Raw genomic sequence first — 21,268 nt, 5'->3', positions numbered from 1 at the left:
ACGGGTGGTTTTTCTTTAAAGAGCTCCCGAATGAATAGAATTATCTTCGGAGTGTGAGAGAAATGTTATGTGGACTTTAAATCTGTGGTGGATTTTTTCAATCACTGTCCAACTTCGCGGGAAGTCGGAATAATTGAAATTCTTTAATAAGGTTATTTTTCGCGGGCGCGGTTAATATACTCTTTTAGGATTTCCAGCTAAGGGTTATTACCGAATTTCTTTGTTAAGGTTTTAAGGGTTCAGCACCAATTTGGTTGGGGCAATTGCCAAGACAAGTTTGGAAATTAAGGCGATTTTTTTCAAAAGGATTTCAAGAGGAACAAAATAATAGTGTTTTAAGGTACATTCAAAAGATTTTCAAGGTATAAGATTGGAAACATTGATGTAATATTACCTCCCAGCAAGTTCAAAGTTGTGTCAAATTAGTAAGAAATTGACTTTCCAATTTCTTCCTTTATTGATCATCCTCATCGAAGTTTAACTCAATCCAAGACCTTTCAAATTATTCCAAGAATTCAATTACGATTATGACACTTCCTTTCTTACACGGTCAAAGTTCGAGTTTGTTGATTTTAGTTCAAAACAGTTGTGGTAAGACTTCCATCCAAAGAATAATCTCCGAAATTTGGCCGGTCTATAATAAGAATGGTTTATTGTCTATCCCTTCTGAAGGTAATCTAATCTGTATCCCACAAAAACCTTACTTCGCGAGAGGCGGTACTTTGAGAGATCAGATTATATATCCTATGACATCTGATGAATTTTTTGACAGAGGTTTGAAAGATAAGCTATTGGTGCAAATTTTGTCTGAGGTAAAACTAGAATATTTATTAAAGCGTGCTAAGGGTTGGTCATATCTTGATGTAGTTGCAGATTGGAAAGATGTTTTAAGTGGTGGTGAAAAACAAAGAATGAATTTTGCAAGGATTTTATTCCACAAGCCAAGATTTGTTGTCTTAGATGAAGCCACAAATGCCATTTCTGTAGACATGGAAGATTATTTATTCAATCTGCTAAGGAAATACAGATTCAACTTTATTTCAATTTCTCAAAGACCATCCTTGATTAAGTATCATGACCAATTGCTTGAAATCTCAGAATCGAATGACGGAACTTGGAGTCTACAGACATTGGGTACAGATGAGGCAATTACTTCAATTGAAAATGAAATTGAAGAATTAGAAAAGAAATTGACAAATGTTAAAAATTGGGAAACAGAAAGAACTGTGCTACAAACAAAATTAGCAACGATATAATGTTGATCAAATTAATCAAGTTAAAAAAGACATTAAATAATATTCATTCATATAATTTTTAAAACTCATTAAATATTTTTTACATTTTGTTTTAGAAAAACGATTCATCCTTTAAATATTTTTTTTTGCATTTTTTTAATGTAAAAAGTTAATGATGAACTAAATGTTTATAAAATATATTTTATCAATGTAATAAAAATGAATTATTAATATATGATATCCCTAATATACATAAATGATTGTATAGACTAGTGCAAGTATACATAAAAGATATTAAATTATTACCAAAGTTATGACTCCCATTATTTGAAATCTTTGTATGTCCATTTTTCTGTAATCTTTTGCTTGTATCTTCTACCTCTTTTAACTGGAATACGAGATTCGATCTTACCTGAACTTTGTAGTTTTCTGACAGTATCATATAGAAGATGACTTTCTGGCTTTAATTTTCTTAATGAATCTGATAATTCATCTGAGAATTTTACTTCTAAGTTTTCTTCCATGACTGTGAACTTTGTACCCAATTTGTGCTTTTTATTTGGTTTAGCGACTTTAGCTGCTTCACCTTTCAAGGTTTCCTTTAATTGATGATCAATTACCACCTCTTCTTCTATTTCTTCTAAGTTTTCTAATCCTTTAACTTGTGATCTTAGAAGCTTCAACTCTCTTTGTAATCTAACTTTTTCTTGGTGTCTCTTCATTTTGTTTCTTTGATATTTGGTCTTCTTTTTATTTTCAACAGGATTATTAACCGAAAGAGATGTTAGTTCTTCTTCATCTTCTGGTGTTTTTGAAGTTTCTTCTTCTTCTTCATCATCATCGGAAGAATCTTCTTCATTGTCATCAAGCTTAGACATCAATTCCTTGATACGTTCTCTGTATTCTTGTACTGCAATTCGTCTATCTTCTCTGACTTTTTCTTCCTTGTATTCTTTATCTAACAAAGCAGACCAATCTGACCTATTCGGATTGTAAGACTTACCTGAATGTGGTAATTCTTTGTATTCTTTGACTTTTACAGGTTCAATATCCAATGTCTTTGGCTTGACAGAAGGTAACGACCAGCTTGTAGTTGATTGCGTTAACAATTCTTTTGGAATTTCCTTTTTGGATGAAACGTCTAGTTTAATACCTGAAGGTAACTGGATCTTTTTCTTCTTTTTAGAGGGTTTTTCATCACCCCATAAGTCATTTGAACCAGATTTGACTAAACCGTCTTTAGCTAATTTAGTTTTTGAACCAGATTCACCATGAACTTTACCAGCCATGGCCATCAGCCTGGTAATTTCCTTTTTAGATACACCTTGTACTTTCTTTTTGGATTTTTCATTGTTTGAGATAACCTTTGGATGTTTTAAGACAGAAACTTTGGAGTTGGTCTTAATAGATTCTAAAATTTCAGTACTCTTCAAATTTTTCTTTATTTGTTTTCTCTTGATCAATTTTTGTTTTAAAACGTTATCACCATCAGTGTCAACGGCGAACAAAGCTTCATCTTCAACAGATGCAAGATCTGCTTTACCATGAGTAATTTCCAAATCTCTTTTGGACTCTAAAGACTTTTCAATATCAGTTAAATCAATATTCTTTCTCCATGCCTTCTTACCCTTACGAGAAGATTGCTTGTATTGAGAAGGCTTGCTAGTAGTAGAAAGAGGTGCCATTTTCAGGTTGTTTAGTTATATTCCTACAAATATTAGCCTTTGTTAGCTTCTTGCCTAACAACTTCATTATTAAAATCTTTTCAAACTTATTAAATAATAACAGTAACTCTTAAACACTGAGCTCATCTCATCTCATCACATCTCATCTCATCTCATTTACAATTTCGAAAAATTTTCAAACTTACTTTTCCTAGCTTGGTGCTTACAATAAAGGGCGCTACCAAACTTTGAAAAAGCGGTAAAACTACAGCAAAAGTTTCGTTTACTATGATGAATATACAGATCAATATACATCAAATAATCATCTTAAAATTATATATATATTTTGAGTTATGTAGTAGATAACTTATATTTTATACTTTGGGCATTCATGGGACATACAATATCTATTGCATGAGATATGGTAGACTTTTAGTTGTTGTCAGATTGCTGTTGCATTCTATTTTGTTTACTTTGGAGTTTCTCATAAGATTGCATGAAACGTTGAGTGAAAACGATAGTTATAGGTGGCATGGTTGCAGAAGTATCTGACATTAACTTATAGTCTAGATGATAGAAAAGTCGAGATTCTCCTCGTAGAAATTAGCAGAGATAAAAAAGGTAGAAATTTAACAAAAATAAGTACGAAAGAGTGCAGAATAAAAAAACATTATTCACAATCCAAACGCACATAATGTAGGAATAGAAATGGATTTACAATAATAGGTTAGTTATTAGTAGATAAAGGAAAGCATGCCCTCTATATTTTAACTGTTAACTGATTCCCTTTACAATACGATTTCAGGTTCTTTATCCCATAATTCTCTTTCGAATCTCCAGTGTTCAGATGCAATACCTTCTTTTTTGTCTTCTTTGTCACCAATTATGGTACCACTTGGAACATTCTTTGTAGATAATTGTAAAGTGGATGCCAATGTAGCGAATATATCACCTTCTTCTGGAACATCTGCTTCCTTTCCATCTGCATCTGGAGAGTAATCGATACTCTTAAACCATCTTCTTTGCCAGCTGATACCTTTAGCTTCTTCTTCTTTTCTTAATTCTCTTTGAGCTTCTTCTAACAATGATTTAGTTTCAACAATCATATTGAAATCACCAGATTTGATAGCTTCAGCAACATCTTTCCAAGCTTTTCTACTTTCCAGTGGATGTTGGTCTTCCAATTCTTTAACTTTTAAGACTTCAACAGGCTCTCTGTTTGCATCATAGAAGATGGTTGGTTCGTCGCCAGAAGCTTTGTCCTTTTTAATTATAGTAGAGATACCTGACCATTGGCCAGAAATTGTGTATAAGGCATTTTCCTTATTCTTTTTATAACTTGTGCTATCTTCGTAAATTCTTGCCTTGAAAGAATTCTTTTTACCAGAGAAATAGCCTCTACCAGAGAAATCTACCACAGCTAATAAACCAGTTGAAGATTGAATAAAAGATTTACCTTCCAATTCTACGAAAGGAGATGCAGCTAATATACCTTCAATATGTAAAGGAGGGACAGTAATCAAGTAAGATTCATCACCAACTTCTAACATAGTGTGACCGAATTGCTTGACACCTAACATTAAAGTTTTACTAAAGGTAGCTTTGACTTGATTATAACCTTGCAATTTAACTTTATTTTTATCGTTGAAGATGGTATAAGCAGTAACAGGAGGATGATGGGAAACTTGTTCACTTAATAGAACAGTTTCACCAAATTTTTCATTATCCTTATTTTCCCATTTACCAACGAATAATTCACCCAAGAATGGATTTAAAGGCTTCTTTTCAGAACCCATGGATTCGTTTCTTGAACAATATTGAGACTTTAAAGTGGAAATAAACCACTTAGTGACAGATAGCATTCTAGCAACTTCAGCACTTTCAATATCATCGTCGATATCCTTTAGAACTTCCTTATAGTTATCAGCATTGATAAATGATGGCTCTAAAAACAAATCTGGATGTTCAGCCCAATATTGGGAGAACTCAGATAATGAAGTTGGAGATAGAATGAATGGAGGAGCAGTTAAAGAAGAGATATCACCATTGAAAGAAGCAATTGACTTTAAAAATGAAGTCCAACTTGAAGAACTGGCGTATTGAGACATAATCAAATATTTAGAGTTCCAATTTAAATGAGAGGGATCGTAAAATGAAAGCTAAGTGATATAAAAATGATAGTTATTCAGTACAACAAACAAACTCAGTGTAAAATAAGACTAATCAATAGGAATTTTTTAAACGTTGAGTGTGAAATATGGAAAAAACACTTGTTGAAAAACCAGAATATCACCAAAGATAGGGTATTAACAAAAAAAATAATAATATATTTATAATAAAATATAGATGAAAAACTCCAAATTACCAACGGAACTAGATGTATATCGAGATACCAATGATCTTAATTAATTACAACGGGGGGGCCAGTGGTATAGTAATGGGAAAGTTAACCAAAATTCTTCAAAAGATCAGTGATTATGTTGGTATAATATAAATTGGAAAATATTTATATACCACTATCAGAACCAAATTAAAGTTGTTAATAATCAAAATAATAATAGCGAAATGGAAAACTTAGAGAGAGAGAGAGAATTGGTAAATTATTTTAGTTTAAAGTTGACACACAGGTTAAAAGAAATATAAAAAAAAATCTAAAGTTAAGCACTAAAGTATTAACAAATTTTTTCTTGGACTTGAACTTGAAGTAACTATTACGTTTGTTGGAAACAAAGAAAGAGAAGGAAGTAACCAAACAGAAAAAAAAAAAATTAAATAACAATCCTAATCCTAAACAGCGAGACAGAAAGAAAGAGAAAAAAAAAATATAAAACACACGTTAAAAACTAAAAACCAAAAGCTAAATTAGTGTAAACCCAATTAATTAATTGAATGAATAGCACAATCAAATATCATTTCTAAGGGCTATCAAATTATAATTGCTTATAATATAATTCAGTCAATTCAATTGAATTTTTAGTTTCTTCGAAATACCATAATTTTGTTTAGTTAAAGTCTCTCTATATTATGGTGATGATGATTTTTGTTCGAAATTTTTCAGAAAAACTAGCTAACAGTACCAAGAAAAGTCCGTAGAAATCAAACTTTTTTTTTTATATTTTCATTTCTTGAATATTTTTTAGTGATACCAGTAACCTTACCGCACAAAAAAAAAACGGTTTGAGTGAAATTTTCGAAAAATCCAATGAAAAAAGAAACGACATACCAAAATAAAAAAAATCCGACGAGCCGCAGAGACAATCCTGTAGGAAGTGGAAAGAAAAATGGAAATAAGCACACAAACACAAAAATAAACTGGTAAACGGATTGTACTTCTGCGCAAAGGAACGGTTTGCTACGCTCTGGTCTCTGTACCCGGGTCCGAGCCGTGTGCGTCGAGCTCTGAGGGCGAAGTCGATTAGGGGGGAAGACTTTGTCGAATAGCACAGCTCACACACACGCATACGCACGAGTGGGCGTAATACATTAGAATGGGATTACTGTGAGCAGGCGGGTAAGTGAAGTATTCTGGTTTCCTATAAACGAACAGAGAAGTTGAATTTAATTTGGTACTGGCTAACCTCGAAAGGAAAGGAAAGGAAAGGAAAGGGAAAGGGAAAGGAAACGTTACGCATCATCAGAAAAGGGGATTAGATTGATTGATGACAGATAAGTTATTAATCTTGGAAACTTAATTATTGGTCATGTGATGCCATTGGATTTTTTGGAACATTGATATGTCCGTGTGTCTTGGACATTTCTCTGATTTTTATTTCTCAGTCAATCTATTAGACAGGCTGTTTAGAGATAAGTGACATTGTCATCTTTGATTGGTTTCGCTGAATCGATGCAAAGTTTACCTTTAATGAACGATCGAAACAGTTAAGGTTAATTGGTTTGAGATTTTCTGTAGAATAATATGATTGAAAACGATCTTTACAACCAACATATATATATATATATATATATATGTATATTCAAATTTCCAGTTGGATTATAGAACTTTGCCAAGATGGGCTTATATGTGTAGAAATCAATTCTCCAGTCCTACACTGCGCCAACGTCACATGTACGGAGGGGAGGGAGATGGAATGAGTGTGTTCCAAGAGGGGGATCACCAGCAGCGTTATAATACAACCAGCCAGTTTTGTTGTGGCGCAGAATGAATTGTTGTATTCGTTATTAGTTCGTATAGAGTGTCGTGACATTTTTTCGTCCTTTATTTTGGTCGTATAGAATACCATCGTTTAGGGTGATGTCTTTTTATTTATGTTTTCAAAGTCCCTTTAGTTGATTTCCTTACATTTTGATAGTTGGCGGCAAAAACTGCAAAATGTAAGAACAAGCGTAGGGAGGAACTAGTGAAGTAGATCTAGACAGATAACCAAGTGCATAAAAAAGAAAATACAGCGATCGAAAAGCGTAGAGCCAGAAATGCATTCTGTATACGAGAATAAGTAAAAACAAAGGGTCCATGAGAAGATTTTAAAAGGAATTGAGGAGAAAATGAAAATGAAGATGTTCTGCCCTGATTTCATTGTTTTTTGTCATATATATATATACTTTCGAGAGCCTTCGTATAAGGGCAGAACATTACAATTCCATTTGTTAAAGTGTCTATTTAATTTTTGCTTTATCTGGTATTTATTTACTGTTTAAAAGAAAGAAAAGATTAACTTAATTGAATTAATTATTTTTTGTCTAATATGAATATGCTGTTTATTTAATGTACATGGTATATTTAATTAATCATTGGTTGAATGAATAGATTAATAAAGAACAATCAAAATAAGAATAACGATAACGATAACAATAACGATAACGATAACAATAACAATAACAATAACAATAACAATAACAATAAAAATAAAAATGAACGAATGAATGAATGAATAAAAAATATAATTAAATTCTGATGCTCCTACGTTTTATGAAGTCTAAAAGTCTCTTACTTCTTGATTTTTCAGCCTTGGTAACTGGCACAGTTAATTTGTCTGTTACTGGTGTGGTATCAACATGTTCTTCTTCTTCAGTAACCGCACTGAAAATTTGATCAAAGTTAATGCCACTGTGACGTACACTAGTTCTACGGTTTCTTCTCTCATCTATAGATTCCCTTGAAATTTTAAGTTCAATTGAGGAATTGACATTACTACTATTGCGAACTGGCAGTACTGTACTGGTAGATGAAACACATGATATTGTATGCTTACAATCAAGTAATAAACAATTCATAGAATCATTTGGAATCGTCATTTCTCCATCACTTAACTTTCTATTATTATCCTCACGATATATGTCAAAACTAGATGGTGTACTTCCAAAATTCGTCAATAGAGTATTGCTCATGCCAGGGTGATAAGAAGTCGGTCTAGGTTTACTATGTAAACGAGTTCTACGTACTGAAACTTCACCTTCTGTAATTGTTCCTTCCATATTGTTTAGATTGAAATTATTATTGCTTTGATTATTCTTCACTTCAACCAGGGCTTGAAGTGCAACCGATGCCGCAGAATTACTACGTGCATGTCGATAAATTCCTGTGCTATCCACAGAAATAGGACTTAATTCTTGTGTGATGGAAGATGTGGAACGGGTAGCAATTACGTTCATCTGTGACTCCTTAGGTGGCGCAGGTAATTGGATCAACGATGAGTCAAGAATCAATGAGTCTCTCTTATCGGAAGTTGAGATTGTAGAGCAAGTAGATCTTGGTCTTTGACTCGAACCTGCTCTTGGAGGTCTAAACACCTCTTGATTCAGCATAGTCTTGTCCCATTCATTAGTAGTAATAGATAAAAATTGACTATGTGGCTTTAACCATTCATGTTGCTGAACCTGAACAATATTTAATCTACTTTTGGGTTGTATGACTAAAATCTTTCTTATTAAATCTCTGGCTAATGGTTCAATGTAATCGGGAAATTTCAAATTATTTTTTGTAATATACTCGTAAAGTCTCATAATATTACTCCCATCTGGATTTTCTGGATCATCATCCCATGGCAAATATCCTGCTAACATAGCATATAATATAACACCAGCTGACCAGATATCTGCCTTTCTGGCATCATAAGGTTTAGTAGATAGAACTAATTCAGGTGCCGCATAGCAAGGTGAACCACAAGGTGTTTTCATCAGCTTGTTGTTTGTAGAGATTTCGTTAACAAATCCAAAATCAGTTATGACAAGGTTTGAATGCTTATCTAATAACAAATTTTCCAATTTTAGATCTCTGTGGACCAAGCCCTTCGAATGAATATATGCAACACCACTAATTAATTGGGCAAAAGTTGAACATGCAAGCGGTTCTTTCAATCTTTTTTTTCTTTGTAAATACTTATAGAATTCACCTCCAGAGGCATATTCTAATACAATACCAATATATTTCGAGTTTTGTAATACATCTTCTAATTTTACAATATTTGGATGTGACAATAATTTTAAAGCATTGATTTCCCTATAAACTTTCAATTCCTGATCTTTTTTCTCTGCTAAAGTATCTCTCCTAATCAGTTTAATTGCAACTTGCTTTCCAATAGTAAGGCCATTATCATTTTGAGGTTTCCTTGACCATCCTGATTTAACTTTCCCAAATTCCCCTTCACCAATAGTAGAACCTAGATAGTAAGGACCAAACGTAGGTTGTTTCTTTCTTCGCACACGGTGTTGGTATCGCACTTGTACATCAGAAGTCGTTGGTGAACCTACTCTTTGTATACTTGATTGTGAAGGTTGAATGGGGTAACTATGATTATTTCCATTATTATGGACCACAGGAGCAACCGCCATGGATGAGGGTAGGGTTATATGAAATAAGTAATTATCCAAGGCTCTCTATCTTCAATACTGGATACTTTTCTGCAGAAGTTTCCTACTTAATGAACAATCTTTACCAATAGTTACAAAACCCCCAAAGCTTCGTTACGTAATGGTACTACCTGTATGTATCTCTCCCGGAAGAGGCAGATATATCGTCGATTGAGTTTCTCTTAGATCTTTGAGTCTGAATGAAAAGAAACAACTACGACAATATATTTCTATATCTTTATATATATATATATGTATGTATATATATGTATCTCTACTAACAATACTAAACAAGAAAAGAAACTGGTGTGTAATAACCAAAGAGATTAATCCTGAAACCTTCCAATGTGAAAAGGAAAACTTACCCAAACAACTAACCAATTTTCGAAACAAACTAAAATAAAACAACATCTAGAGATTTAGAATATAATATATAATATGACATTATATAACATTATCCAACATCGTCATAACCTCAAAACTTCAAGATATGAATCAACTCGTAACCTCTCCTTTCCTATTAGCACTGTCATACTACTTAAATTTTCATCAGTTTGTTTGTTTTAAAGGTTTGTTTACATTTGGAAATTATCGATTTTGCTGTTTTAGGAAGTTTCACGATGTTTACATTTTCCATTTCGAAATTAGCAACTTTTGAAAAATTAAGCATAAGAAATCCTTTAGAATTGGGTAATTTATAAGTAACGATGAGCGGGATACTACAAGACGTAAAGCTAAGTTAGGGCTGATTGTCGAGGGAGTAGGAGTTTTGTTCTTGTTCTTATTCTTGTTTTGAGTTTCCATTTATTGAAACCTTTTGGATTTCTATTTCAGAGGGAGTTGTAGCGATGGTTAAGGACATTTGTTTTAAAAATAGCAATATTATTATGATACATGGTTATAGAGGTACATAAATGACCTGATATCGATAGAATGCAATGGACATGAAGGACGAGATGATAGTCAATGATAGTTTTTTTTATCATTATTTGTTAGGTCATTATTGAATTCTTGAGCATCAGTTTCGTGTTCTATCTTTCTATTTTTATTGCTTGGGGACAGGGGTGGAGATTGGGGGTTGATGAACAATGCAATAAATTACCCATTTAAAATTAATAATTAATATTTCTACATATCTTTTCATTGTTGTATATGTATGTAGTGAGGGTTCTTCTTCTTTATTTTTAGTAGTAAACTTCTATTTAATCAAAGTGACGCGGTTTAGTTATATATTTCTATGTTTCTAATGCAATATTGGGATGAGTTTCTTATGGTATTATGACGTGATATATATATATATATATGCCAAGCAACTATCTATTTTTATCAGTAAAAGAACGTTAACAACCAAATGCCTGTTTTGATAATGTGAAAATTTTTTGTTGGGAATTCGTCATGTCTACGAAGAATCAAGGGTTCGAACAACTCATTCTTTATCTATATATTACGATGTCCACGTTCAAATAACCGTATTATAACACAGAACTTGACTAATATTCTTACCACATAAAAGATCACATTATATATATAAATATATATATATACTTCCATACACGCGCATATATAAATTTTATTTTTCATTTTTTATATATAGAAGTTTAAATAAAAAACATCGACCAATGTCTTGATCCCACTAGTCTTGATAAACTATCCTTAGTTTGCTTCTTCTGTATCATCTCTACCAAAGAATGGCTTGTAAACGGTAATCAAACTGTCATAATCAACACAGGCAATGAAATCATCGATAACCGGGTGCCATGAGACTGTGTTCCTCAATGAACTGGCTGGATTATTAGAATTATCAACATTTAGTCTTCTAGTTCTGTTACCACCGCTATGGAAAAACTTGAAACAGTTATTCTTAACGGCATCAACATCCATGGAATCACCATCACCTTCACCTTCGTCACTCATTATAATTGGTGAAGTGTCCCAGTTATAGACGTTGCCGCTTCCACCAACAGTTAAAAATTCATCTGGCGAAGTTTGAGAAAATTGAATATCAACAACACCATCACCATCCATTTGCGTCAATCTAAATAATTCTTCATGTAGTGGTGCTTCACCATGTTGTCTATAAGACAAATCATCATTTTCAGAAATAATTGATCTGATATCCCATAACTTGATAATACCAGTATCCGAACCTGTAACGAACATTGTGTCAACCATCGGAGAGGTATCTAAACAAGTTAACAAACCATCATTACTTTTGTTTTCTTCTAAAGTAAACACTGGCTTAGAATCACCTCTGCTATCCCAGAATCTAACGACATTGTCATCAGAACAAGTAACGAACAAATTACTGTCGAAATATCTTACAGTGTGACTGATACAGTCCTTAGAGATAGGAATTGTACGCAAAACTTCACCAGCCCTTGCATCGTTATCAACCAATTTCAAGATACTACCGTTAGTTGGAGATGATTGTGTTTTAATAATTGTAGAATCGTCCATAGAAACAGTAAAATCATTAATACTAGCGTTAGCCCATTTGGAACCATGAATAGCAGAATAACTTGTACCTGGACCCATAACTTCTTGTAATCTGTTAACTGGTACTTTGATATTATCTTTGAACCAACCAAGAGAACCATTTTTAGCAATGACTACTGTAGCCTCCATAGAGTTCAAATAAATCAATTTGGAAATAGTCTCACCTGGAAAGACCATTTCGATTCTTTGATTTCATGAGTGTTTTCATGGGCATTTTCATAATTTGGTTCAACTAAGTTTTCTTCATCAGTATTATGAGAACCTAAAGGTAGGTCGAAATCAACTTCATAAATTTCACTACCTTGAGTGTATAAAACAGAAGTAGTCAAAAGACCATTCTTTTTGTCTGGAATAACCTTATCAGTAAAAGTAATAGTTTTCTTTAAATTTTGAACTCTACCTAAAGTTGAAGAAAAACTTTGAGCAGTGAAAACTGGTTTCTTAGTGGTTATGTGATGGTATAAAGATGGTACCGATTTTTTCCAAATCTTGAATTCTTCGTTTTTAACTTTGTTAGCCTTAGCGTCAACACTCATCTTTCAAGTTTACCTTATCAATATTGTATTCTATCCCAAAATCTAATCTTATATTATCAACAACAATTTTTCAATCTAACCCTTTTTTGCAAACCTTAATTGAATTATCGTTTTTCAAAAGTCTCAATTCCCACTAAAAAGAAGATTTGAACCTAAATTTTCCACAGAATAAAATAAATCGAGATAATAGCACAAACAAAAAATATAATAAAAATAACTTAATCAAAAGGTACCAACTCTTTTAACAAATCATACTATCAAATTAAAACCAATCTCTATCCTCTTCTTAAAGTTTCGAAATAAGAAGTTTCGGTTGCTTCTCTCCTCTTGGTCGTATAATTTGGCTGTAAGGTAGGGTAAATTACACGGTAAAATGATAAAGAAGCCAGATTAAGAGAATTGTTGGATGGACCAATGCAAAGCAAAGTGTTTTGTATGATTGGAAATGATCATTATGAGATTCAATGCCTACCATGGATTTCGTTTTAGTTATTCATAGTTATATATGATGAAGATTTGAGCAGGACACTTAAAATTTTGTTATTCTCATAACGATACAATGGAAAACGATATAATATGGATATCTATTTTATCAACTTTTCATAGAATTGAATATTTAATTGTTCTTTTCTCATCTTTATCAGTAAATTTAATCTTTCACTATAGGTCTCCAAGGTTCTCAAATCTTGGTTATGCCTTGCTATCAGCATACTTGCCCAATCATGGTGCTTGGCACATTTAATCTTTGTACAAATTCCCTGATGGGTCGTGGAATCTTGTGAGTAGCTTTCTGTAAATTCATCAGTATTTGGGATTGATATAATATCATTGGTAAACCCACATATACGTTTTGAATGGTTTGATTTTGTCTTTTTCCTATTACCCTTTTTTTTTGGTTCAACTATTGTAGCACCTTCAACTTCTGTTAGTTTTGCATTCAGCGCTTTCAACCATTGTAAATACTTATCAAGTGACTCTAATTTAGATTCAACATCAGGTATCTGTTGTTGATTTATCTCTATTTCTTTTTCTTGTAACTCCTTTAGATTAGTATCATTCATAATCAATTTATCAAATAATTCAACATTTAACTTCGGATCTATATCTTTTTTAGTAAAATCACTCTCACCAAATATTTTGAACTTATCTGCTGTACCTGAAGACTGTACTAATTTTTGAACAAATGCATAATCTTTGTTGCTATCATTATTACCTTGAATTTTAACTCTCATCACAATGCTTCTCATGTACTCTTCGCCATGCTCACCACTACAGTACTTGCTATTATCCTGACATGGCTTATAGCAATCCTGTAATCTACATTTGCGTTTCCACAGAGTCTTATGATGTACTTCTTCAACGTCATCTTCCTCATTTTTATTTCCTGTTATCCCAGCTTGGCAATAAGGACAATAGAAGGAAGAAACTAATTCTTTATATTTTGTGGAAATATGCAAACACTTAAAATGAAACCAATCATCACATCCATCGCATCCAACCATTAACTCACCATTATCCGGTTTCTTACAAATGCAATAGACATCTTCATTAGTTACTGAATCCACTTTTAACGAAGAGTATGGAGGGCACCAATCTGGTAGTTCTACAATCATTTTAAATCCAAATTAAACAAATCCAAAACAACTTAAATCACACCAGTACAATTAAACGTACTGACTCTTCACTCTCCTCAATAATGGTCTTTATTATCCTTTGATTCTTAATTATCAACTCATTTCTCATCTCATTAGAAGTTTCAATTTAAATCGCATCTCTTATAAATTTTGACATATTTCAAGTAAAACAAGATATAAAGATAATGTCAATAAAAATAACAAAAGTTGAAGAAGAAAGTATAAATATATAAGAAAAGGTAAGGTTTAATTAAGATGACAGGAGTATCTGAGGTAGCTCCCAAGCCTATTGTTGTTGAAGATGGTGTTCCCGTTGATTCTAGCGTTCTAGATGATGATTCTAATGATTATTTCAAAGTACTTGGAATACCGATAAAGAAAAGGACACCTTTTAATTTATTAAGATTTGTTCAAAAATATTCTACCTGGCCAATGTCAGTTTACTTTCCATTACATGCTATTAATGTATTGATTGTTCCTGCTGTTTCGGTTACTGATGTTCCCAATGAAGTTTTGATGATGGTAAGAGAATTACTCCCACCTTCTTATATTACCACCAATATTTTAGTAGGAACACTTTCTTTACACTTAGCTGCAGGTGTCATGATGAGATTTCTGAGATTGTGGAATACTAAAGGTTCCAATAACTCTAGTAAGTTAAGTCAAGGAAATTCAAATGATGTGGGGTTCTTTAAAGGGCTATTGACGCAAAAGTTCATAGGGATTAGGAGTTCCATTAAGAAAACATCACCACAAGTGCTTTCTGGTTATATATTGACCCCATTACTTGCTTACCATTTGTTTGTAATGGTATATGGCCCAAGATTGGCTGATTTTGAAGTTGACTTTTCTTATGTCAAGTGGTTATTACAACAGCACGATTCAATGATAAAATGGATAGGCGGTATTATCCCACTGATTATGTTGATAGGTTCAGGAACATTCCATATCTCAACGGGAGCTATTCAATTCTTATCATTGAAGAGCAAAACAATCAAGAGATCTATTTCTAATGGTTCAAAATTTTTAATTGCCGCAGGGGTGATTAGTGTAATCAGATTAGCAACATGCTCATTTGATTCATTTAATGTGTCACAATATACAAAAGTGTTTGGCTACTTACGCTTTTAATAAACACTTATTCAATATTCTTTCAAAGGTCTATCATTTTTTTATTTTTATTATTATTATTCATTATATATACTACAGGATTATTTATTATTATCTTCAATGAAGAAACTATGCAATACATTTAAGTTGTAAAATAGAGAGACAGTGAATGAAACTTATTCTTGTAACAATTGTCGAATTTTAGTTTCATTCGTTATTGTTCAGATCATCTTCTATCTTTTTCTTGAACAATTCCCTATTTAGATTGTTCCATTTGAACACTTTAAGACCTCCATCAACTTCATTAACTATTATTTCATCTGGAAGAAGGTTTTGAAGTTTTAATAAAATTTCTTGAGCCTCCGACGTGCCAATGGGATTATTACCATCCCTTAAACTGTCCACTACCAGTGTACTCAGTACAGTCATTGTATAGGGCTTATTGCCTTCAATAGAATGCAAGATTTCAAAAACATGCTTCATTTTAACATGCAAGAATTTTTGATACTGCTTTTGGCGTTGTGATAACAATTTAGACGAATTTCTTTCACGTTCTCGAAGCTTGCTTAATATATCTGCTTGAGAAGTGTGCTTCTTTTCTTTGAAGCCTACTTCTTCTGATGTATTAGAAATATATCTTCTTTTTGTTAGCGAAGTATTTTCATAAGATACGTCAATTTTTTCCTTTTCTTCCTCTAACTTTCTACTAGTATCTAAATCTTTATGATCTAAAATTCTTTTGGATAACTTAAATGGTTCAACATCTAACGGAATAGAATCTTCCATTTCAGCTTGTTCTAACCATTCATCTGCTTTTGTTATAAATTGTTCTCTTCTACGATTATCAGTAAATATAGCCAATGGGTTTACCTTATTAAATCTGATTCTCAATTCTCCGCTAGAACTCATTTCTAAATTGTAGCATTGAGGCCATATTGTCACCATCCTTAAAAAGGAATCCTCCACTATTTTCTTTTTCATCATATTTGAAATCAATGGAAGTAAATCGATAACGTCAGCGGCAGAGTGGTGTATTTTAGCCATAGAGTAAAGTGACAGTACAGTCTCAGTGGATATAAATAATTGTTTGTAAAATTGAATTCTTTTTTTCAATTCCTTTAAAGCCATTTCCCCTTTGTAATATTTTTTCGCAACCACTGGATATTCTTCAAGCAATTGACCAAGCATAACTCCGCCGACTGTGTCATTATTAACTGGAGTACCCAAAGGTGGGAACATGGTCAAATGAGTCAAATTGCTATGATGATCAATCATCATAGGAGATGTTGTATATTTTCCATCCGACCATAAATTCATAAGAGAACCAGTATGGATCAACATACAATCTGGCTCATCAATCTGTACCCATCTGTTATCGTCAGTACTTATAGTAGAGGGCTTGCATTTTATCCCTGTAGCTCGTGGGAATATAGTCAATATACCGGCAGAGGTGAATGGTTCAAAATCATGAGATAAAAAGTATTGGAAACTTTCACTATCTGGTAACAATTGTTCTAAATCATCGGATGTATCATTATAATAACGTGTAATCCTTGACGCATAATTTTCTTGATCCAATAGTACTTCTTTATCCAGACATTTTAAACAGAGGTTGGCAAAGAACAAAGTCAATTTGAACAATCTGTTGTAAACTTTTCTCAGAATTATATTATCACACTCTCTATCGAACTGTAAACTTTCATCAGTATTAAAGATATATTGTTCAATAATGATATCGGAGTTCTGTTTAATTTCATGAGTTCCAGTAAAGCTTGAATCGAATCCATTAGTTTTTTCTGGTTTACTAACCTCTAGCTGATCCAAAAAGGTTTCTAACTTATCTTTACCTGCAAAATTTTTCAACAAAAAAGTGTCATATCTTATTAAAATGGATTTAACTACTTGCAATAAATCAGATTCTTCTGATATTTCGTCTAAATCAATCGTAGGAAAATGAATTTTTCTAGAGGATTCCATTAGAATACCAGCTTGATCAACACCCAAACTGCAGAAGTTGAGTTTATATATACTGTTTTACTCAGTACCAAAATGGAGATGTCATATACTTTACCCAGTTATATTTTTATATCTATCGATATTTAATGATGAGATGTGTGTGCTTGCTTGTCAGCCAGTACGTTGGATCTTAACTGAACTGAGCTGAAGAAAAGAATACGATCTCAAAATTACCTTGACCAGCACACGTGATCAGTAGGCCACGTGATCTAGTAACACGTGACAAACTTCAGAATCCTTACCTCCCCCGACAACATAAAAATCATATAAGTAGGGTAACATCTTAAAGGGATGTTAACATTTTGTGTTAATCAGTCCAGAACTTTTGTAGTGTTTTTAGATCTATTTAGAAACGGCATACTTGTTCAACAGGTTTAGATCAAACTTTACTGATGATGGAATATGAAATGAGTAGATATAGATATATGTATATGGATGCTATGACGGTACTTCAGAACTATTTTCATTATATCTTCCCATTTAGAACACTCTAACCACGGCTAGTCAGAATATTCCAGCACGACCCGTCCTCATTTGTTCTTCTTTTACCATTTGCATCAGAGCAATTCAAACTAATTCGTTGACAACAACTTAGCCTCAACACGACGAACTGCTGTTCTTATAGAGCAGACACATTTTCAATCCTATTACTTCCAAAAGGACTCGAATACCAAATTCAAATTAGCCGCCATTGCTATCATATCGTACGTCGACATATTACCAATCACAATTTACGGTTGGAAATACCAGATACTTTCCCCTTCGCTTCGCTTCTCTTCTCTTCGTTTCCCCCCCCGCCGTGGAAGTTTCTAGATGGAAAAGGAACAACGTCAAATACCGATATCGTAGATCGTCAGCCACGAATACGTCATCTTTCACAAATGGTGAAAAATTATATATAAGAAACGGTTAATGGTTAATGGTAAGACAATTAATTAATTCATTAATTAATTAGCTAATTGATTGATTGATTTGATTAATTGTGTCACTATTTTTAGAATTGGCTCTGTGTCTAAAGTTGTTCACTTAGTCTGGAATTTAAAGGATTACTAGTATTAATTTTAGTTCTACTTTCTTAAGGTTTATCTACTGAGGGGCTTTCAATTTAAAGTTTTGATCTCATTCTTAAGAAGGGAAAGATACGTTAATAGACAATTAATTGCAATTTATAAAACAAAACCGATACACACATACCAAGGTGAATTCTTTTTTGAAATAAGGTTAAAGTTATATTTATAGTTATAGTATCATATAGGATGTTGTCTGCCAAAAGTATTTTAAGTAGGGGTTCCATTTCTGGTCCAATCCGTTTGGCCACCCGTTTACAGTCAACTAAAGTTCAAGGAACTGTCATTGGTATCGATTTAGGTACTACCAATTCTGCAGTTGCTATTATGGAAGGTAAAGTACCAAAAATCATCGAAAATGCCGAAGGTGCCAGAACCACTCCATCTGTGGTTGCCTTCACTAAGGATGGTGAACGTTTAGTTGGTATCCCAGCCAAACGTCAAGCCGTTGTCAACCCAGAAAATACCTTGTTTGCTACTAAACGTTTGATTGGTCGTCGTTTTGAAGATATCGAAGTTCAAAGAGATATCAAACAAGTCCCATACAAGATTGTTAAGCACAGCAATGGTGATGCTTGGGTTGAGGCCAGAGGCCAAACTTATTCTCCAGCCCAAATCGGTGGTTTCGTTTTAAATAAGATGAAGGAAACCGCTGAAGCTTATTTGGGTAAAGCAGCTAAGAATGCCGTTGTTACTGTCCCTGCTTATTTCAACGATTCTCAAAGACAAGCCACAAAAGATGCAGGTCAAATCGTTGGTTTGAACGTTTTACGTGTCGTTAACGAACCAACTGCAGCAGCTTTGGCCTATGGTTTGGAAAAATCAGACTCTAAAGTTGTTGCTGTCTTCGATTTAGGTGGTGGTACTTTCGATATCTCCATTTTGGATATCGACAATGGTGTCTTCGAAGTTAAATCTACCAATGGTGATACTCATTTAGGTGGTGAAGATTTCGATATTTACTTAGTTAGAGAAATTGTCTCCCGTTTCAAGACCGAATCTGGTATTGATTTGGAAAATGACCGTATGGCTATTCAAAGAATCAGAGAAGCTGCTGAAAAGGCCAAGATTGAATTATCTTCTACCGTTTCTACCGAAATTAACTTACCTTTCATCACTGCTGATGCTTCTGGTCCAAAACATATCAACATGAAATTCAGCAGAGCTCAATTCGAGACTTTGACTGAACCTTTGATTAAGAGAACAGTCGACCCTGTTAAGAAAGCTTTGAAAGACGCTAACATGTCCACATCTGATATCTCTGATGTCTTATTAGTTGGTGGTATGTCCAGAATGCCAAAGGTCGTTGAAACCGTTAAGTCTTTGTTTGGTAAAGATCCATCTAAAGCTGTTAACCCAGATGAAGCTGTTGCCATCGGTGCTGCCATTCAAGGTGCTGTTTTATCCGGTGAAGTCACTGACGTTTTATTGTTAGATGTTACTCCATTATCATTGGGTATTGAAACCTTAGGTGGTGTCTTCACAAGATTGATTCCAAGAAACACCACTATCCCAACCAAGAAATCTCAAATTTTCTCTACCGCTGCTGCTGGTCAAACATCTGTTGAAATCAGAGTCTTCCAAGGTGAAAGAGAATTAGTTAGAGACAACAAATTGATTGGTAACTTTACTTTATCTGGTATTCCACCAGCTCCAAAGGGTGTTCCACAAATCGAAGTTTCCTTCGATATTGATGCTGATGGTATCATCAATGTTTCCGCCAGAGACAAGGCTTCCAACAAGGATGCTTCTATCACTGTTGCTGGTTCATCCGGTCTATCTGAATCCGAAATCGAACAAATGGTTAACGATGCTGAAAAGTTCAAGTCTCAAGATGAAGCTAGAAAGAAGTCCATTGAAACTGCTAACAAGGCAGACCAATTGGCCAACGATACTGAAACCTCTTTGAAGGAATTCGAAGGTAAGGTTGACAAGGCTGAAGCTCAAAAGGTTACCGACCAAATCACCGCTTTAAGAGAAGTCATTGCTAGAGTTCAAGCTGGCGAGGAAGTCAATGCCGAAGATTTAACTTCCAAGACTGAAGAATTACAAACCTCTTCCATGAAGTTATTTCGAACAAATGTACAAGAATCAATCTGAAAATAACAGCAACGACAACAACGGGTCAATCCGGTGAAACCAAACAATAGATTATTAACTTGGAACTACCCTGTATTATGGGGGATAATACTAATCTGTCCCGAAAAAATGGATTGGAATGATTCCGATAATCTGAATTAAGTTTTTGAGAATGAAAAAATCAGTTAATAGCAAACCTAATTTTGAAATGGATAATAGAACAAGCATCGACCTCCTTTGAATATAGAATATCCCCTCCTGACTCATTGGTAAGGTTAATTATATCCCCCGACCTTTTTTATCCAAATGGAATAAATGATCTTTCCCTTGCCCTTCCATAAAATTAAAAGTTTATCACCAATCTCTTTCGATTTCCCAAATATGTGTTTCTAAAGGTTGGAATGTAAAAAACCCTCTACATTTTATTTGAATTTGCCCAAAGAGATTGTCAGGGAAGGAATAATTTATAAATGTTTTGGGGAAATTCTAAGCGTGGCAATTTATAAAGCACTACGAATATTTGAAAACTTGAGAACGAAAAACTCTTTTTGGAACTGTTTCTCTTAAGAAAGACCTCGAAATTTCATCAAAATCTCTGGAAGGAGAGAACTCTCGTTGGCCAAT

General features: G+C 33.4%; 8 protein-coding genes and 1 further gene across 8 annotated transcripts in view, besides 2 other annotated features; 3 read left to right on the top strand and 6 right to left on the bottom strand.

Annotated features, from left to right (window-relative positions):
- PXA1 (ATP-binding cassette long-chain fatty acid transporter PXA1) overlaps nucleotides 1-1,256 on the top strand; it is a gene marked incomplete at both ends in the record, with an annotated part of 3,568 nt that extends 2,312 nt beyond the window's left edge. The window contains one exon of the mRNA XM_001642689.1: nucleotides 528-1,256. Within this exon, the coding sequence (XP_001642739.1) occupies nucleotides 528-1,256 (729 nt within the window).
- Nucleotides 1,257-1,558: 302 nt separating this feature from the next.
- NOP53 (Nop53p) lies at nucleotides 1,559-2,920 on the bottom strand (the record flags this gene model as incomplete). The annotated part of the gene is made up of 1 exon (XM_001642688.1): nucleotides 1,559-2,920. The coding sequence occupies one exon, from the start codon at nucleotides 2,918-2,920 to the stop codon at nucleotides 1,559-1,561; it is 1,362 nt and encodes a 453-aa protein (XP_001642738.1).
- A 767-nt stretch (nucleotides 2,921-3,687) lies between these two features.
- Nucleotides 3,688-5,007, bottom strand: Kpol_1012p7 (OSBP family protein; the record flags this gene model as incomplete). The annotated part of the gene is made up of 1 exon (XM_001642687.1): nucleotides 3,688-5,007. One exon carries the CDS (start codon nucleotides 5,005-5,007, stop codon nucleotides 3,688-3,690), a length of 1,320 nt encoding a protein of 439 aa, XP_001642737.1.
- Nucleotides 5,008-7,801: 2,794 nt separating this feature from the next.
- Nucleotides 7,802-9,688, bottom strand: Kpol_1012p6 (uncharacterized protein; the record flags this gene model as incomplete). Its single annotated transcript, XM_001642686.1, has 1 exon — nucleotides 7,802-9,688. One exon carries the CDS (start codon nucleotides 9,686-9,688, stop codon nucleotides 7,802-7,804), a length of 1,887 nt encoding a protein of 628 aa, XP_001642736.1.
- Nucleotides 9,689-11,359: 1,671 nt separating this feature from the next.
- Nucleotides 11,360-12,346: a sequence feature (similar to hypothetical protein; correction of possible frameshift sequencing error~similar to Saccharomyces cerevisiae WTM2 (YOR229W) and UME1 (YPL139C)).
- On the bottom strand, nucleotides 11,360-12,738 carry Kpol_1012p5 (the record flags this gene model as incomplete).
- Nucleotides 12,349-12,738: a sequence feature (similar to hypothetical protein; correction of possible frameshift sequencing error~similar to Saccharomyces cerevisiae WTM2 (YOR229W) and UME1 (YPL139C)).
- Nucleotides 12,739-13,322: 584 nt separating this feature from the next.
- SPP1 (Spp1p) lies at nucleotides 13,323-14,351 on the bottom strand (the record flags this gene model as incomplete). The annotated part of the gene is made up of 1 exon (XM_001642685.1): nucleotides 13,323-14,351. The coding sequence occupies one exon, from the start codon at nucleotides 14,349-14,351 to the stop codon at nucleotides 13,323-13,325; it is 1,029 nt and encodes a 342-aa protein (XP_001642735.1).
- Nucleotides 14,352-14,627: 276 nt separating this feature from the next.
- Nucleotides 14,628-15,503, top strand: MCP1 (Mcp1p; the record flags this gene model as incomplete). Its single annotated transcript, XM_001642684.1, has 1 exon — nucleotides 14,628-15,503. The coding sequence occupies one exon, from the start codon at nucleotides 14,628-14,630 to the stop codon at nucleotides 15,501-15,503; it is 876 nt and encodes a 291-aa protein (XP_001642734.1).
- Nucleotides 15,504-15,689: 186 nt separating this feature from the next.
- On the bottom strand, nucleotides 15,690-17,459 carry TAH11 (Tah11p; the record flags this gene model as incomplete). Its single annotated transcript, XM_001642683.1, has 1 exon — nucleotides 15,690-17,459. One exon carries the CDS (start codon nucleotides 17,457-17,459, stop codon nucleotides 15,690-15,692), a length of 1,770 nt encoding a protein of 589 aa, XP_001642733.1.
- A 1,295-nt stretch (nucleotides 17,460-18,754) lies between these two features.
- Kpol_1012p1 (Hsp70 family protein) lies at nucleotides 18,755-20,665 on the top strand (the record flags this gene model as incomplete). Its single annotated transcript, XM_001642682.1, has 1 exon — nucleotides 18,755-20,665. One exon carries the CDS (start codon nucleotides 18,755-18,757, stop codon nucleotides 20,663-20,665), a length of 1,911 nt encoding a protein of 636 aa, XP_001642732.1.
- Between the last annotated feature and the right edge of the window lie 603 nt (nucleotides 20,666-21,268).

This window comes from Vanderwaltozyma polyspora, genomic scaffold (genome assembly GCF_000150035.1).
Source record: "Vanderwaltozyma polyspora DSM 70294 KpolScaffold1012 genomic scaffold, whole genome shotgun sequence".
Lineage (NCBI taxonomy): Eukaryota > Fungi > Ascomycota > Saccharomycetes > Saccharomycetales > Saccharomycetaceae > Vanderwaltozyma > Vanderwaltozyma polyspora.
This window is presented reverse-complemented; position numbering and strand designations above follow the sequence as displayed.